This window comes from Monocercomonoides exilis (assembly GCF_001643675.1).
Source record: "Monocercomonoides exilis strain PA203 chromosome Unknown scaffold10-1930038, whole genome shotgun sequence".
Taxonomy (NCBI): domain Eukaryota; phylum Preaxostyla; order Oxymonadida; family Polymastigidae; genus Monocercomonoides; species Monocercomonoides exilis.
Genome location: NW_027150555.1, coordinates 1,534,937 through 1,552,246, shown reverse-complemented (window position 1 = coordinate 1,552,246; position 17,310 = coordinate 1,534,937). Strand labels below are relative to the sequence as shown.

Sequence of the window (17,310 nt, the reverse complement as noted above, 5' to 3'; positions counted from 1 at the left end):
TTTGATTTATTCGATTATTAAACAAAAAAGCTATTAGATGGTTCGCTGAGAGTGTTATTTGTGCAAGCATATCTTAGTATTCGACGTTTGTTATTTTGCTAATTTGCATTATAGTCTGAAAAATGACTGTTTATTTCTGTTTTTTCAACCAATCTTTTTCCAATGCAAGAATCAGAACTAACTTTCACATTAATTCCACACAAGATGCTTACAAAGCTCATCAAGGTTTTGCCTTCATACACGATCATTGACGAGCGGAATGTATCATTGTCAAAAGTGGGTGTCATATCGCAAGCTCATCGAGTGATTTAAAAGGAGACGATGAAGAAAAAATTGCTCGAGCAAAAAGACTTCATTGAAGCAGATCCAGCAGAACTGGATCCTTCGCGAAAGAAAAAGAAAGCAGAAGAACAAAATGCTGATGAAAGCGGAGCTGAAAACATGGAAGAGTAAGAAGAAAACTGAAATCCAAAATGAAGAAGTGACAAATTTTTATCAAAATGACAAGTGAAAGACAAAAGAACTGGGAAAATGAAGACGAGCCAGTTGAAAGAAAAAAAGAAAAATGAAAGAGAATGCTCCATTCCAAAGCAGAAAAACTCCTCAAGTTCGGATTTTAATGCGGACATTGAATCTTGTGATATCGGTCCTGGAAGAATCAGAAGAAGAAAAAATGAAAGAGAAGCAGAGGATTATCCACGCATTAGCAAAGGAAAAGATACAAAAGCAGAAAACAGCAAAAGGCAATGCAAAAAAGAAAGCAACTCAAAAGAAGAAGAAAAAGAGCGGGCAGATGAAAAGAACTAATTCACATTTGAAGCGAAAGAAATCAAATCGAAAAAGAAGTTCTGATGAGGGAAGCGACGAAGATGATGAAGACTGCGATGAAGATGACAAAGAAGAAGACAGGAATGAAGACGAAGAAGATGATGATTGTGAGGATGAAAGCAATAACAACGACGATGAAGGAGAAGAAGACGAGGAAGCAACGCTGAGAGAAGAGATTGAGAATGAAGATCTGTCAAAATCAAAATATGTTCCCTTTCTTGGTACATCCTGACTGGATCAGAGTTTTTGGGAGCGGGGCGACTTCTGTGAACAGCCCAGTACCACAGAGAAGGAGCAGACGAAAGAGAAATACCAAGATTTCAGCTTCTCCACCCTCTCTCTTTCTCTTTTCCCTTCTGGTTATCGCACTCTACGTGCAGTTGTAACACAGCGCCCGCTCTTCTTTGGAAATCACCTGGCGAATCCAATGGAAGTTGTGCCGCTGACACTGAAATTGGAGAATGTTTGTGTGAAGATGGATGCATCGCTCGAAGAGCAGATCAGAGCAAAAGTTAATTTCATCAGACTAGCAGAAAATGGGATAGACAACGGTTTGTGCTTTTGAAGTGATTATGATTAATTAATCAAGCAATTAACTTCTTATTTTTTTTTTTTTTTGTTAATTTATTAATTTTATTTTTTCCCCTCAGATGATCAGTCTGTCATCATCCTCTCCTACACCCTTCGTGTTTTCGTGCACAACACCCACAAAATGCTACCTGAAAAGCCTCTTTCGATTCCTCTAGTGAAAGGCAAAGCTTCTTCGATGCAGCGCAAAGACGGCAAAAAGATGAACATTGTCAATTACTTGCCTCCTTCAAAAGCCAAAAAAACATCTTTTGTTCGCTTTTGCTATCCGCACCCGTTTTTGACTTTGTGTTTTCTGCTCGAATTTGAGCTGCTCATTCCGATCTCTCTTCCGCGCCCGCATGTTTCAGATGGCTCTTTTTGCTTTTCGAAAAAAGGGAGATTTGAATATGAGGCGCCAAAAGAGATGATTCCAGACAAGGTGAAGAAGAAAGTGTGTGTCGGGTGGAAGGAATTCAGGCTGTTTGAGGCGAGTTCGGAAAGAGAGAGGGCAGAGATGAAGGAGACGAGGAAGATGGAGAAGAGAGATAGCGATGATGATGATGAAAGTGACGAAAAAGAAGATGAAGATGATAGTGAAGCATTTAGCAAGACAAGCAAATGAAAACTTTTGCGAAAGCAATCGAAAAAACTTAAACAAAGAGAGTTCTTTTAACTTCATCGTCTTCTTTTCTTCTTCTTCTTCAACTCACATTCGTAACAGCCCAAAAAAAATCTTCCAATCATTCTTCCTCCTCTTCCTCCTCTTCCTCCTCTTCCTCTTCCTCTTCCTTTTCTCCTTCTCTATTTCGTTCTTCTTCTTCTTCTTCTTCTTCTTCCTTTTTTTCCTCATCTTTCTCTTTTATTCCATCATCATCATCATCTTTTTCTTCTTCTCATTTTCATTTTCATTCTCATTCTTCCCCCTTTCGCCTTCTCTCTTCTTTCAAACAATTTCTTTCGACAAATGTGACGTTTTTCACGTCATCAAACTATTTTATCATTCCAGCAACCTTCTTTTCCAAGTCCTCTTCGGGTTCGCATGTGGCTCCATCTGATCCTTCATCACCATTGCAGTTTCCTAATTTTCATGTCATCTCGCTCACGCACTCCAATAGAGCGACATTTCATTCTCTGGATAATACGGAATAATCAGAACTTCGTTTCATTAACTTATTTTGTTTCGAAAATAATATTCTTTAACTTATATATTATCACGGTTTCATGAAACAGAAAAAGAATCACATCATACGTTTTTGTGCATATTTTAACTTTGAACAAAAGATTTTTTCAACTATTGGCAATAACAATAGTCTACAAACTTCAATTTTATCGTTTCATATAATTTCCACAACAATCAAATGTTATTTTTGAAACGATGATCAAATATGAATCAAAAATAAAAAACGAAAAGAAAATAAATGTTTGTTGTTTGAAACACGCAAAACTCTGTTTCTTCTTGTAAAAAATGATTAAAAAGTGTTGTTTGAACAATCCATCATTTGGAATCAAATTTAACCAAATCATTGAACTTCAAAATAAGAAATCAAAGCAAGCATTATTCAAAAATTAAAAAAAAGTGAAATCTTTAAGTGAGAGAAAGTCTCAAAATAAAAAAAAAAAAAGCAATTGTTAAAAAATCATTTGCTTTTAGTTATATCTAACAACTCGACTGATCTTTGTCAAACGACTGATCTTTGTCGTTCGACTGATCTCGACAAAGATCTGTCGATAACCCATTATTATTAATAGAATTTCAGAATAAAAAAAGAAAATGTTATGATTATTTATTTCGTTATAAAATTATTTATATTTATAGATTAAAAAATATTGAAAAAGATTTTATTTCGTTTTTTTCTCAAAAAAATTAAAATTTAAATTTTTATTTTTATAATAACCAAAAAATATAAACTCGATATAATTGTAGGTCGAGTTGTCGAGTTGAATTGAAAATGTCGGTCTGTCGCAGAGGCCTACAAAATGTACTGTTTAAAAAAGGCTTTCATTTTGAAATCTTCTAAAAGAAATATCAATTATACGTAAATATAAAATCAACATGTGTTACGGAAAAATAAATTTTTTTCACTTCATTCAATCATTAATTGAATCCGTCAGTATTTATGAAAATTCTAAAAAAAACTTGGATTTTTATATTTCAATAATTTATTCGAGTAATGTATATTCAATAATTATATTAGGCAATATTTTCACATTTTTTTATAAAAAAATTTTTTTATTTCGCGGAGAAAAATCTATCTACAACACCTCTTTATTAAGGGAGTGAGCTCTGCATTATGGGCTCAGCCGGTCACAAAAGTGATGTGTTCAAATGGATGAAGTGTTAAAATAACATTTCAATAAATATATTCTGTGCCTAATGGCATACTGAGGCGTTGCAGGGATTGGCAATTGTCTTTGGCTCGGCTTGGGACGTAGTTTTGGCATTTTGTAAACGGCGCTCGATTTAGGCATCAGCAATAGCACACGGCTATCAGCATAGGCTCTTTGTATTGGCTAGCTGTTTACGTTCTTGGTATTCCTTTGGTGTGGCTTTATCTTTGGCTTGTTCTGTTGATTTTATCAATGATATCTGTGTTATTTTGACTCAATTTATTTTATCGTCTTTCTTTCTCCTTGAATATCTCTTCCATTATTCCAGGTTGTGAATTATTATTTAAAGGTCTTGGCTTGGGAAAAAAAACGGGAATGATTGGGCCACATCCGTTCGGTGGAACATAATTTATTTAAAACACGAAGTGTGAAGCGGAGGGAGGAGCTATGCTCTGGGAGGTAAAAGAGGTGTTGTAGATAGATTTTTCTCCGCGAATTAAAGTACAAAGTACCTTAATTCTAGAGAAAAACCGTTATCTACAACACCTCTTTATTAAGGGAGTGTTCACAGTTGGGCAAATCTTTGCATTTACATATTTCAGTGCGTATATCAGTCCTATCTGTCTCTGGTTCTCCTCTGGTAATTTCTGGTTCATTCCTCTTTGCAGTATTATTGTCCTCTGGCTCTTCAACACTCGTTGGAAGTATTATCGCTTGATTAGGCTGTGTCGCTGGAAAAGTTTGCTGCGATGGAAAATCTGGGGAAGGCGCTTGTGTCGAAAATGGTTCGGCTGTTGAATCCGCGTGATTAAGTGGTTGAAGCGGAGGAAGACCAAACATTATGGTTGTTGTTTGCTGAGTGGCACAGAAGGGAATGCCCTCTATCTGTTTTGAAATGCGGCTCTTCTCAACAACTGTGCTTTCATCTTGTTGGGAGCTATCTTCCTCTGAGGCAAGGAGTGCGATGGCCATCCGGTTTGCCAGGTTTGCTTTGAAGTGTGATCTGGACGAAGTGTGAGCAGTTGTTGATAGGCGTGCGTGCTTGGCGATACACACCTCCTGGATTCCACTTGATACAAGCTTGGATATCGATGCGTGCTTAATCGTGTATGGTCTGTATTCATCAGGAACTCCTGCTTTCCGCAAACCTATTCAAGCAAGCGTTCTTATCCCCTTTGCAGTTAACGGTGTATGGTGCGTTGTATTAAGAAGGAACGTATCTCTATTTTCGTACGTTGCTTTGACTCTCTCCCAAAGGGTGTGAATAGCTCTTGCAGGACATATTCGTTTGTGAACCTCCTCCAGGCATGGAACAGTAATGTATTCCCTGGATCTGGAAGTCTTAAGTCTTGTGGATAGATAAATCGCATCATTTTCGAATATTGAGTTAGCCATTGATATCTGCTCAAGCTCATGGAATCGACATGAAGTGAACAGCATAACCAGCAAAATGCACTTCACAGTCAGGTCAAAAAAAGAAAGATACTCGTTCAGCCAGTAGTTCTCGTAATATGACAGCACGATGTCGGGGCTCCACATCTTTGTGTACGGCTTTCGATGGGTTTGGGAAAATGAAAACGATCTGAATATTGTGCTTATTAAACTAACTTTACTCAAGTCCTTACCATATACCGTCTTGGAAAAGAGTGAAATCGCTGACCGTGTAGCACACAGGCAAGAATATTTACCACCTTTGTCTCTCATGGATAGTAGACAATTTGCACAATCCATTGACCATTCATCGAAATATTTCGGGAACGGCCCCAGTTTCAACTCTTCCCATTCCCTACTGAAGTGTGCAAAGCCAAAGGTGTATTGATTACATGTGGACTTTGCTATGCTCTCCTTCGTAACGGAAATGATCCTGTCAGGGACTCCGCAGATCCTGAGGCTTTTCCACCACCATTCTTCTCCAACTTCTCTTACCAATTGATTGTTACTGCCATGTATCCCCCGGGAGGCAGTGCTGCACCCGTTCTCCTCAGGCCTGCTCCCGGGATTAAAACCGCTTTCGAGTTCCTCCAAACGTAATATTGAGACATCATCTCTTCCAGTAAGTTGCTCCATATCTGATTCCTCCATGCCGGAAGAAGGATGATTGCTCTCGCTCTCTCTGCTTTTGCTTTCTTGAGACTCGGAAGAATCAACGGAATTGGAGGGTGAATGAGCATTGTGTTCCTTGTCCAATCTGCCGTGAGACCATCTTGAGCGAACGGACTTCCTGGACCATACCATATCTCCTTCCTCTTGTTTCCTTCGTTTGCGAAACCGTCTATCTCTGCTATCACTCCGAGAGCCCTCTCCGCTTCCTTCAGACGTTGACTCCTTATCATATAATCTCCTGCGGCCTCCAACCTGGACAATGCGTCTGCGGTTGTGTTTTTCTCCCCTGGAATGTGGATTGCTGTCATCGTCAATTTCATCGACTGACATGTGGCCTTGATCTTTCTCAATAACGGCAGGAGGTTGGGTCCCGCACCCCACCTGTTGATGTTGAACACTACACTGGTGTTGTCGGAACGGAGAAGGATCTTGCACACATGGTTGTGAGTGATTTGTGATGAAAAATTGTTGAGAGCCAATAAAACTGCAAGGAGCTCCTTGAAATTGGATGTTTGGAGCCTTGTGATGTTGCTGAACTGTTTGTGAAAGTGAAATCTCTCTCCTCCAACTGCCAAGGTTGCTCCGCAAGCCCAAGGGGAAGCATCTGTCGTTAATATGGCGTCGGGCTTCGAGAAGTCCACCAGTTCTCTGATGTAATTCTCCTTGAGCCTTTGAATCCAGAAGTCCAATTGTCTTTTTATGCTGCTGTTCAAGAAAACCGCTCCTTCCCAATTATCTTTCTTGACCTGCTTGTTCAGTAAATGGTACATTTTGTTCATGTATAAAGAAACGTCTTTGTACACGAACCGTGCGGCGCTGAGCTGACCTATGAATGAAGCGAAGTCTCTCGTTTTTGCAAAGCTGCTCTTCCTCACCCTCTTCATCCATTTGATACACTCTTTCCTCAGTTCCCTGCGTCTCTGTTGTTCCATTGAGACAACCATCCGGCTCGTATTCCACGTCCATCCGAGATAGTTGAAGTTCTTTTTGGGGAAGAACTCGCTCTTCTCCCTGTTGATGATTAAGCCCAACTGTTGAAACCACTCGACAATTTCTTGTGTTACAAACTTCAGCTTGACTTGATCTGGGTCCAGTAAAAGGACATCGTCCAAGTAGGAAATGCACCTCACCTTCCATCTTCTTCGGATTTCTTGCGAAACTTTTCTTATAACTTTCGTGAAAATTCTCTGTGCGTCTTTGAATCCGAAGGGCATGCCTTTGAACCCGTAGAATCTCTCTTCGAACTTGAAGGCTAGGAATGGGGTGAAGTCCTTGTGAACTGGGATTAGGAAATAAGTCTGAGATAGATCTAGTGAGGTTGCGAAATCTCCCTTTTGGATCAGTCTCTCCACAGTGCGATGGTCTTCCATTTTGAAATGAATATCTTTCAGTGCGGAATTGAGTGCACGGCAATCGAGGATTTGACGGAACTTCCCTGTCTTTTTCTTTATAAAAAATATGTTGTTCAAGCAACAGACCTCTCCTTCTTGTAACTGTGTTAAGATATCTGTCCTGAGTCCTTCTTGAATCCATTCTGAACAAGCCTCTTTCTCCTCTGTGCCACCCAGAAAGCCTCTGCCTTTCGTCTTTTCCTGTTTCAACCTGTCCCTTGCCGCTCTCCCCTTCCAAATCGGTCTTATCCCGTCTTTTATCCAATTGGTCACTCCGATCTTCTTCTATTCCTCGGCAAAGGCTTGGGTGCGGCCCCCTACTTTCTCCGAAAAAAATTGCTTCTTGATGCTGCACGTGTTGATCTTCCAGTTCCCGAGCTTGTAGATCTTGATTTCCATGAACCAATTCTCCTTGTTCTTTGTGACAAGTGTGAAGCAGAGCTTTCATGTCTCCGCTCTGTTCTGGCCTGCAAAATTGGCTTTATCCTCTCCAGCTGCTCTGTGGTCAATAACGGATCATCCTTTTCGTCTTGAAGTGTTTTGGCGGCCTTGAAACCGAATCTGGCTTGGATGCGCATTTGGCGAGCCGCTTGGAGAGCTGCGACTGAAAGCATCATTGCATCTTCCTGGTGTTGTTGTGCTTCTTCTGTTGTCCCTCGTGTTGCCATTAACATCGCTTTCAAAGCGGGCATTAATAAAGATTCCACATTATACGCTCCTTCGTCTAAAGCATCGGAAAACCAACTTTGCGATCGCGAATGTGGATGGGTCGTAGCAGGCAGGAACGGGGGGACCGAGAAGGATTCGTAATCTCGTAATGTCTGGAGTAGATCTCCTTGATCGACACGATAAGCAAATATTGTACTCTGCAAGTTTTCTCCAAAGTATAATTTAGCTGCCTCTAATAGAGGTTGTGTTGGGGAATGAGGCAAGCCAACTGAACTAGTTGATGTTGAGGTTGTCGAGGTTGTTGAGGACATAGCTGACATGGCTGGGAATTGGGATCCTGGGGCATCTGTAGTTGGAATGGAGATGGGAGGCGCCATTCCCATACCGCCTGTAGGTCCGCTTTGCGGGAATATCCCGCTCAGTCCCGACGCAGGTCCTTCCAACAAAGTTGTCATCTTTCGAATTTTGTGATCGGCTGAGCCCATAATGCAGAGCTCACTCCCTTAATAAAGAGGTGTTGTAGATAACGGTTTTTCTCTAGAATTAAGGTACTTTGTACTTTAATGGATAAATTGGTGAATAACCATAATGACTTTGTGAAAACAAATTTTTCAAAAATTTCGATTTCTTCATCATATGTCATAATTTTTTTGAAAAGTGACATCAGATCAAAAATCTGACCCATGGAAGTTATTCTATTATCATTCCGTTTCCATAATTCAAATGAAAAAAGGTGACTTTTTCCATAGTGTTTGTTGGTTCATTGCAAACTTCTTTGTGAAAAAAAACAATTTGAAACAAAAAATAATATATCCTTTATTTTGATCAAAATTAATATTTTTGTCATTCAATGAAAAAGGGTTTTTCTTGATTAAACTGTTTTGCAATTGTTGATTCATGAAATTTTCATAGTATATTTCGATTATTTTTTGAAAATGTTTTATCGATAATAAGAATTCTTGTATTGTTTAAAATGGGAATTTTTCATTGCTCATAATGAACATCAATGTTTCATAGAAGCTAATACAACTTATTCAAGTCCAAATAAACAAAATTATTAACAAAATTGATGGTTTGTGATTTGTTTGTTCTTTTATGTTAATAAAATTTTGGATTTATTTTAAATTAACTGTTTTGTTGCAATATTCCCAATAATGCAAATGAAGCCTTTATTCAGCGCTGCCCTGCCATCCTTGCAACCTCTGCAAACGTCCGGATTGAGTGTCTCGACTTCCTCTTCAACAAGTACTTTTCGCACACAGGCAGCGCAGTTGTGTGCCACACTGATGGCCACCTTTTTCTCTTCTTTGTTCATTTTGCTTCCTCTACCATTTTGTCAACCACAGAGCAAGCTGAACATCCAGCATTCCTCAACTACTCTTTGCTAGCCATCGAGAATGGCCACCTGATTGTCGATAACATCTACGTCAAACACCTCGCGTTCGCTCTCCCGCGTTTCCTTCTCTCCGCGTCGACAGCATCTCCTTCGCAGAAATAAACTTCCAGCGCCTCCAGATGAAAGTTAGCGCCTTCGAGTTTCGCAGGTTCGGGAGCTCCTTGGAGCACAGCGTAGGAATAGAGCGTCTGGTGTTTTCGCAGGGAGGAATCCTCTGCCTCCCCTTCACAGCCGAAGAATATTTTGCCTTTTCCGGTTCATCTTTCCTAACTGAACAAACATAGGTGCCAGCGCATCCTTCGGCTCGTCTGTACTTTTTGTGTCTTCTCCATCTGAGTATATTTCCCCGAACAATTGCAACTACATGCAACGTGATCCATCCTCTGTCAGCGAATCAAAAGAACAGATACTCCAAGGAAGTTATGTGAGTGTAAGGAATGCGCCATAACTCTCGCTTATCGTGTGATTTATTGAGAGTGCTCACATAGAATGCTCTGCAATACAAACGGAGACAGCTGAGACAGCATCTCCTCTTTCATTTGTACAACACAATAGCAGCTATCAGCGATCTCACCGTGGCAAACGCATCAGATGAGCGTTGTCTGTCTCTGGAGGTGCTGTCCGCATCGACGATGCAAAGTTTGTGGGCAACTATCCCCCCCCCACCCGTAGCAGCCTTTCGGTCAGCAGCTATCCGTCAGCCCGCAGGAACATCGCCTGCTCCGATGGGGCGTCGCTGACGCTGGCGAGCTTGAAAGGGGGAGATGGCGCGAAAGACAACACCTCCCTGTGGATGCTGGACAGCAAATACACGCTTGCCTGCATCCCCCACCAGAGGCAATCTCTCTTCTTTATCCCAACACTCCATTCTGCCTAAGAGGTGAAAAATGAAACAAAGAGCGAGTTTTCAATCACATTCAAGGGGGAGTTTTTTATCCTGCAATTTGTCATTCCGGCTGTGAACAACCATCGAAACAGAGGTTTTGCTGAATCTGTTGGAGTTCGATGCGAAAGGGATTGTCTAGGAAAAAGAGTCCTTTGAGATAATGCGAGAGAGCATTCTTCGAGAGGCGTTAGCAGAGGCAAAGGCGTATGCGTGTCTGCTCTTTAGAAATGCTGATGCTCCCTCGGCAACAGAGCCTTTCATTCTGAAGAACACAAGAGAGGTGAAAACAAATGGAGATGGGAAACTTGTACAAGGAGGAAAAGAAGGAAAATCTTATTGATTGTTAATTGTGATTGCTTGTTCGGTCTTCATAATGTTGCTATCTTTAATTGTTGTTCGATGGAGAAAGGCAAAGAATGAAGCAAAAAAATACAAGGAGATCGTTGATGATAACATCAAAAAGGATCCGAATGTGTTTGAGATAGTGACGATGGAGCCTTCTTCAGAAGAGAAGTGGAGGAGAGCAGAGAGGGAGGGAGAAAAAAAGAATGAAAGAGGATAAAGAGAGAATATATGAGAAAGCTTGGGACATTCAGAATCATCAGAGTATTATTTGGCTGAAAGTTGTTCGACTGAATACATCCTGGGGATTGATTCATACAAGATTCCAAAATGTTAAGTGGAAAAACAGAAATTAGAAAAAGAAGATGAAGAAGAATTAACTCTGAGCGAAGTTTTCAGAAGAGTAGCTTCAAACCGTTGGTATGAATATGAGTCATCAAAAGATGAGAAGGAAAGAAAAGATATTTTGAAGATTCAATTTGGTAGAATTGTTCATTTTTGGAAAGCACTCTGTATCACGCGGACAACTATTATATTCATCGTCACCAGATAATTCAGTCAGATCCAATTCCCACTCTCGCAAATCAGTCTCAAAAACCTCAAATGCATCGATTCCATCCAGAATCTGCCATTTTCTTTTCCCTTCATCTTCTCTCTCTCTCTCTCTCTTCTCCATCAACTCTTTCAGTTCTTCTTTCACATCATCAATGTCGAACAAAGAAAACGACATCCTGCCAACAACTTTATCTTTTTTGGAGCGTGCATCATTCAAACTGGAAAAGATGAGAATGAAGAAGAAAAAGAAAAAATGAATACAGAAGATGAAATTGTACAGAAGCTGAAGCAAAATCCAGGCACAAAGACATAATTAAAAGATGTCACGCACCATATGGAAATGACAGAAGTTAGTGAAGAGAAAATAATCCTCGAATTTCTCTACAACCAGCTCGCATTCAGTCTTTATTGGGAGCATTTTTATGTGCATCTACCAATCTGAAGCATAAAGTCGAAACAATCTAGAAGCAGAAAGCGATGGAGCGAGTGATGTTGAATTGGCTGCTCAGCATGCTTTTATATCTCATGCACTCCACATATCAACCGCAAGCAATTCACTTACAGGCACTGCATCGGGCTTGTCGTTCTCACTCCAACTACTGCTGGCTACCCTGCACTACAAGCTCCTCAATTATTACAGAAGGAGACATGCGCACAATTTTCGAAAGTGGAACAATAAAAAGAGGTGTGCGAAGTTGGCGAGGAGGATAGAGGCGATGACATGGATGGAGTGGAAGATGAAGAATGAAAAAATGATAACTTGCTTGAGCATAGTCTCAAGCTTTAACAAAAGCTGGAAAAGCCCTCTTGCAAGCTGCAATGCACACAACATCAGCTGTGTTCAGTGTGGTCACTGAAGAAAATGTCATTCAATCTCACTTAACGTGATTTTGTTAACTTACTCTTGTGAAGTCATTGAAGATAAACCATCTAAACATCTAACATATAAAGAAGACCTCACAAAAAAATTGCAGAATATAAATAAAAGAGAAGACGAATATATCGATAACCTTTCATAAGCTCACTTAACAGAGTGAACAACCTGAGGGAAAATATACAAGACGATTTTCAGACTCTCGTCAAACACGCTTTAAGCACATTATCAGGCTTCTTATGCAAAATCCGTTTTTTTGTCTATCCCTTCATCTGCGACGTTTGCTGCTTCTTCGTCAAGAGCTTCTTCTTCTTCTATATTTCTCACATTTTATTTGAAATCTGTTAAAAGAATAGAACGCATTCAAAGATTAATAAAATGTTTGTTTCGCTCGACAAGTACATTAAAAGAAAACGAATGCAATAATAAACAAAAAATGGCAGATGAAACAGGTTAATGGACAGAGCGGAAGCAAGTATCGAAGAAAAAGAAAGTGCATTGCAAAAAAAAATAGAGATAATTTGAATTAAAGAGATGAAAGAAAATGAAAAAATAAAAAAAAAGACTTATTTGATGATTATGATAATGCCGATGAAAATATGGTCGGAGAAATCTGAGGATCGATCAAGCCAAATGCAGCCTCAAAGGACAGCAACATGTTATTGATCTCCATCACCATCTCACTCGAAATCTGTTTGTGCTGTGTTGAAGAAGAAGATAATAATGAAGCATGAAAAGGCATTGGCTCCTTCTCCCTTCCAGTGCCATGTCATTGTGTCGTGAGACATAACAACTCGCTGCCAGTCCCACAGTGGCAGCTTAAAGAAGATCTCCACTTCCACCTCTTTCTTCCAATTTGCAGTCCCACCAACTCCACATCCAGCTTCACCATCCACAACAGCGCCCGCTGCCCTTCTTTCTTCCACATCGCAGTCTGCAGACTCTCCGTTCTTTTCCTCGGCACAACCCTTTCCCACATCCCAGTCGACACCAACGAAAGCGCCTGCACCTATTCGTCAGGTGTTTGCTTCCGCAGTGCAAAGTGACAGCTCACAGTCTTTTCAACAGCAATGTTCTCAAACTGTCATTGAAGCTTTTGTCTGCAAGCAGCATCATACATATCCTGCTTGCATTGGCACAGCTTGATAAAGTCGTTGTCCTCATATGCCCACAGTACCAACACTTAATATGGCAGACAGCATCAAAACAGCCAACACGCGTCTTAGAAGATCCTCAGGGACAGCGCTAATAGCGTCTGTGGATTGCACATGCAGAATAGACTCCACATCATCGTTCGCATTGCCTCAACAAGCCACACCAATTGACGATGATGTTGCTGAAGATGATGAAATCAGTGGATCTTCACTGCATATCGCATCTGACTGCGCATTCATCGCCTCTTTCAACCTCGCAGCTTCTTCCTCAGATGTTCAGCTGCAATCCAAGAAACACATACGCTTCTGCCTCCCCCTTCTCCGACTTAATCTCTTCCAACTCCCCAAGAAACAACTTTATCTTCTTCCCCAATTCCCCTTCAAGCACAATGTTGATACACATCCGACACATCCGTAACGACATAGTCAAGAAGTCCTCTTTCTCTTTCATCGGCAACTGCTGCTGGTCACCTTCAAACAGCACCGTGTTGCAGTACAGGAAGTCATACAGCTCGCATCCAGGAAACTCCTCCGGCACATTCTTCCAAACAGCCGCATCTTCGCAAAGTCCTTCCGGAACAGCTCCACTTCACACACCATCGCCCATCGAGCCGCCTCGCTCTTCTTCTGCACCGCGTGCTTCTCCCCCAGCCGCATACACAAAAAATCCCCAAAACAACTGACTTGGAAGTACCCCATCCTCCTACCCAACGCTGCCATCGCTCAAATCTGCTAATATCTTCTCCACATATTCCCTGGATCATTGACAGCGTCCACGCCAGCTTCTATCGCAGTCCTGTCTTTAGCTACTGCTGACTCAGCTGAATCGGAATAGACGACTAATATATGTGCGACATCCGAAGTACATAAACCATTTCGTACGCCACTTGCCCCAGCACACATGTCACCGTGCTCATCAGCCGCTTCATCTCTGTCTTCCCATTTGGCAAAGGCTCCCCGCCTGCCACAGACAACCCTGCCCCAGATCCACCAAAAAGCGCAGCAGATCGCTCCGACTCTTCTCGGTCTCTGTTGTCTGTCGTCTGCTCAAGAAGCATGTACAGCCGCTGCACAATTATCGCCTTCCCCACTCCTTTTTCTTCACAATTTGGAACAACAGCTAGCATCCAGTCCTTTCACTCTTTCGTTAGATCTTCACACTGCGATAGAGGAAACCCATGCGGCGCACTCTCATCTATTTCTTCTCCCTTTTCACCTTCCTCAGCTTCATCGTATTTTCCGACTCAACTTTTGTTCTTCCTCCTCCTCGCCACATCATTCTTCTTTTCATCTTTCTCCACTGCCCCGCATTTATTGCCACCTCCAAAGTTCCCAAGCCCAAACTGCTCCTCCAGCTCATTCACCTCCCCAACCAGGCGCGGCACTGTCTCTTCATACGACTCCTTCATTTCTTTCTGCTCCTGCTTCTATTACGCAAGCGTAGTCTTCTGATTCTCAATCACCTCCTTCGACAGCGCCTTCTGCACACTTATCGTCTGCTCCTGCACTTTCAGCAGCTCCATCAGCATTTTCGTTTCCTTCTCCATCTTGTTCATCTTCTGTGGCACAGTTTCGTTCCATTCATCTGCCATCTCCTCCTCCTCCACTGTTTGCTTTTCCCACAACATTCATCCTGCTCCACATTTTCACAGCAATCTTATCGCCTTTGACATACTGCCCAAGCATCAGAGAACCATCATCCTGGATGATCATTGTGAACTTCTCCTTGCACTTTTTACACAGCCCCAACGGAAGAATCACGAAGTCAAAGATGGAACCACCCCATTATACGCACTAATTAATGAAGAAGATATGGCAATTGTAATCCCAGACCAGCCAGTTACCGCTTTCCATCCACACTCACCACTCCTCCTTGCTGAGCCCAGCACTTCTTCTCCTTCACCTGCTTCACCTCTGTGTTGTGCTTCTCGCTCAGCTGCAGAATCTTCCTCTGATTCATCCAGATGATCTTGTCCTTCTCCTGCAGCTGCTCCTCCATCACGCTCGTCCGCTTCGAGATCCGCTCGCCGTATCGGATCTTCTGCAGCTGCATATTGAATTCTGAATACCGCTTCTCCATCTCCTGCTTCGCCTCCTCGTGCAGCTCCTTCAGCTCCCAGATCTTCCGCCTCAGCACCTCCTTCTCCCCAGCCAGCTCTGCCACCTGCACCTCGAACTTCCTGCCCGTCTTGCAAAGCGTCTGCTCCGCATTCGCCTTAGTCCTCTCCAGGTCTTCCTCCTTGTTCTTCAGCCCCTCCGCTCTTCACACACTTCAACCCCTTTCCCCATCACTTCCTCGTCCAGCTTAACTACCACATGCCTCGACAACTGAGATTGCCTATCTGCGGTGAAAGATTAAAATTGATTGTTGATAGACAATAATTCATTCATGTCTGCCTCCTTAAAGATGCACTTGCCTAACAACTTCGTTCACGAAAATGCTGTAGGTTATAGAAGTTGACCCACCAGCGGAACGGAAAGGATCTCCGAAAGCGCCACATCGTACGCACACACAACACCCCCATTCAGCAGAGCCAGCTGCGTCACACCACAATATATCCCCGCGGTGTCTGCAGCGCACATGGCAACAACTTCTTTTGATTTGCACACACCTCACATTCTTCTGATTCAACAATCCGCAGCCGACTTTCGATGTTATCCATCGTTGTTGTTGAAGTGATAAATGACGCCTCCGCCTTTGAGTCATCCGAAGGGTCAATCGCAGGCGCTGATGATGAAGATGAAGATGAAGAGTATACTGGTTGCTTGTCGCATCCAGCCTTCTTCTGATTTCTTCTCCACTTCCAGAACTGTGAAAAAGACGAAGAAAACAAGTTGTTTGATTAAAACTATTTGAATCTATATTAGAGAAGAGATTGTATTTTTGAGTTTGTAATAATGAAGATTTATTTTGAAAAATAACATTTCATGCTGCATTTCTAAATGATAACATTCATTATTGCTCAATGTTTACAAATTTTCGAATATCTTTAGATTGTTTCGAATGTAGATTTGATGTATTTTTCATGTTTGAAATTTTCTAATAAAAAATTCTATTATTCAAGCAAATTAAACTTTTTTTGTCTTTTACAAAGGAAAATAACAAAAACCAAGTTAATATCCATAAATTCAGAATGAATACTCGAACAGATGAAATGAAACTGAAGAAATAAAAGCATGAAACTCATATGATACAAACAGCCTGAAAGCAATCGCTCACTTAAGTGTATTTCAATATAAAGTTATAAATGCATATGATATCAACAAATATGTATCTTATTTTTTCTTTGAAAAGCTAAATAAATTTCAACAAATTACATTTATCAAACTAAAATGGGAACGGAATGATCAAAATATGTTGATCATTTTTGATCTTTTGTGGGACAAAATTAAAGTTGAGGAACTTTTCAAAAAAATTTTGACATGTTTTTAATTTTCTCTATAAAATTCATATATATGCTTTATATTCATTAAAAATATGAAATTGTGAGAGAAGTTAATGATTAATTAAAAAAGAAGGTCTTGATAAAAAAAAAAGGTCAAGATAAAATAATAACCCTATGTTTGATAATCAGATTGAATTGAAAACAGAAAGAGAGCTCATCAGTTTCCAAATCTGGAAGAACTCCAAAAAGACTTTGATGGGGTTATCTCTTTTGTTTGGAAGCAATACGTTTCATGCATGATTGGAACTGCTGGTTATGCAACACAGTGTCTGATTCGTTTTTATTGGAGGAAATAATTGTTGCAACCTGATCAAGATAAGAAAGAAAGGTGTGAAGATGCTTGTCAGCTTCTCTAATAGCTTCTGTTGATTAGCATGTTATATTGAAAGACTTTTTCAAAATCAATCTGAAAAAAATGATAGTTTTAGGTTTCTTGTCTTCTTTCGAAAAATCATAATTTGTTTTTTGCGAAATTCACCAAAAGCTGATTTCCAAATAAAAACCAACAAACAACCAACCATCGTTTGTAAATTGTCGAATAAAATAATTTTCTGTTTGAAAGGGAAAAAGAATTGGCGCAAAAGGAATAATGATTGCCAATGGAGACACTTTTGATCAAGAGTTCTGTTTTATGATTTTCTGTGGGATAGTTTCAATCAGAAATATTTTCATGGGGACTTTTTGTTTCTTTTGTGAGATATGAAAGTGTTTATTAAAAAATTGCTATTTGAATATTCTCCTCTTTTCAGTGAAGTCGAAATAAAACAA

General features: G+C 40.7%; 8 protein-coding genes across 8 annotated transcripts; 2 read left to right on the top strand and 6 right to left on the bottom strand.

The window, feature by feature from the left end:
- Nucleotides 1-619: 619 nt before the first annotated feature.
- On the top strand, nt 620-2,020 carry MONOS_12557 (uncharacterized protein; the record flags this gene model as incomplete). The annotated part of the gene is made up of 3 exons (XM_067865187.1): nt 620-1,049; nt 1,209-1,379; nt 1,479-2,020. The coding sequence occupies 3 exons, from the start codon at nt 620-622 to the stop codon at nt 2,018-2,020; spliced, it is 1,143 nt and encodes a 380-aa protein (XP_067732141.1).
- Nucleotides 2,021-4,263: 2,243 nt separating this feature from the next.
- On the bottom strand, nt 4,264-4,698 carry MONOS_12556 (uncharacterized protein; the record flags this gene model as incomplete). Its single annotated transcript, XM_067865186.1, has 1 exon — nt 4,264-4,698. The coding sequence occupies one exon, from the start codon at nt 4,696-4,698 to the stop codon at nt 4,264-4,266; it is 435 nt and encodes a 144-aa protein (XP_067732140.1).
- A 180-nt stretch (nt 4,699-4,878) lies between these two features.
- MONOS_12555 (putative Reverse transcriptase (RNA-dependent DNA polymerase)) lies at nt 4,879-7,199 on the bottom strand (the record flags this gene model as incomplete). The annotated part of the gene is made up of 2 exons (XM_067865185.1): nt 4,879-6,498; nt 6,549-7,199. 2 exons carry the CDS (start codon nt 7,197-7,199, stop codon nt 4,879-4,881), a joined length of 2,271 nt encoding a protein of 756 aa, XP_067732139.1.
- Nucleotides 7,200-7,537: 338 nt separating this feature from the next.
- On the bottom strand, nt 7,538-8,374 carry MONOS_12554 (uncharacterized protein; the record flags this gene model as incomplete). Its single annotated transcript, XM_067865184.1, has 1 exon — nt 7,538-8,374. One exon carries the CDS (start codon nt 8,372-8,374, stop codon nt 7,538-7,540), a length of 837 nt encoding a protein of 278 aa, XP_067732138.1.
- Nucleotides 8,375-12,622: 4,248 nt separating this feature from the next.
- Nucleotides 12,623-13,058, bottom strand: MONOS_12553 (uncharacterized protein; the record flags this gene model as incomplete). The annotated part of the gene is made up of 2 exons (XM_067865183.1): nt 12,623-12,951; nt 13,025-13,058. 2 exons carry the CDS (start codon nt 13,056-13,058, stop codon nt 12,623-12,625), a joined length of 363 nt encoding a protein of 120 aa, XP_067732137.1.
- Nucleotides 13,059-13,106: 48 nt separating this feature from the next.
- MONOS_12552 (uncharacterized protein) lies at nt 13,107-13,779 on the top strand (the record flags this gene model as incomplete). Its single annotated transcript, XM_067865182.1, has 2 exons — nt 13,107-13,296; nt 13,523-13,779. The coding sequence occupies 2 exons, from the start codon at nt 13,107-13,109 to the stop codon at nt 13,777-13,779; spliced, it is 447 nt and encodes a 148-aa protein (XP_067732136.1).
- A 49-nt stretch (nt 13,780-13,828) lies between these two features.
- Nucleotides 13,829-14,223, bottom strand: MONOS_12551 (uncharacterized protein; the record flags this gene model as incomplete). Its single annotated transcript, XM_067865181.1, has 2 exons — nt 13,829-13,935; nt 13,998-14,223. 2 exons carry the CDS (start codon nt 14,221-14,223, stop codon nt 13,829-13,831), a joined length of 333 nt encoding a protein of 110 aa, XP_067732135.1.
- Nucleotides 14,224-14,853: 630 nt separating this feature from the next.
- MONOS_12550 (uncharacterized protein) lies at nt 14,854-16,221 on the bottom strand (the record flags this gene model as incomplete). The annotated part of the gene is made up of 3 exons (XM_067865180.1): nt 14,854-15,276; nt 15,646-15,906; nt 16,207-16,221. 3 exons carry the CDS (start codon nt 16,219-16,221, stop codon nt 14,854-14,856), a joined length of 699 nt encoding a protein of 232 aa, XP_067732134.1.
- Between the last annotated feature and the right edge of the window lie 1,089 nt (nt 16,222-17,310).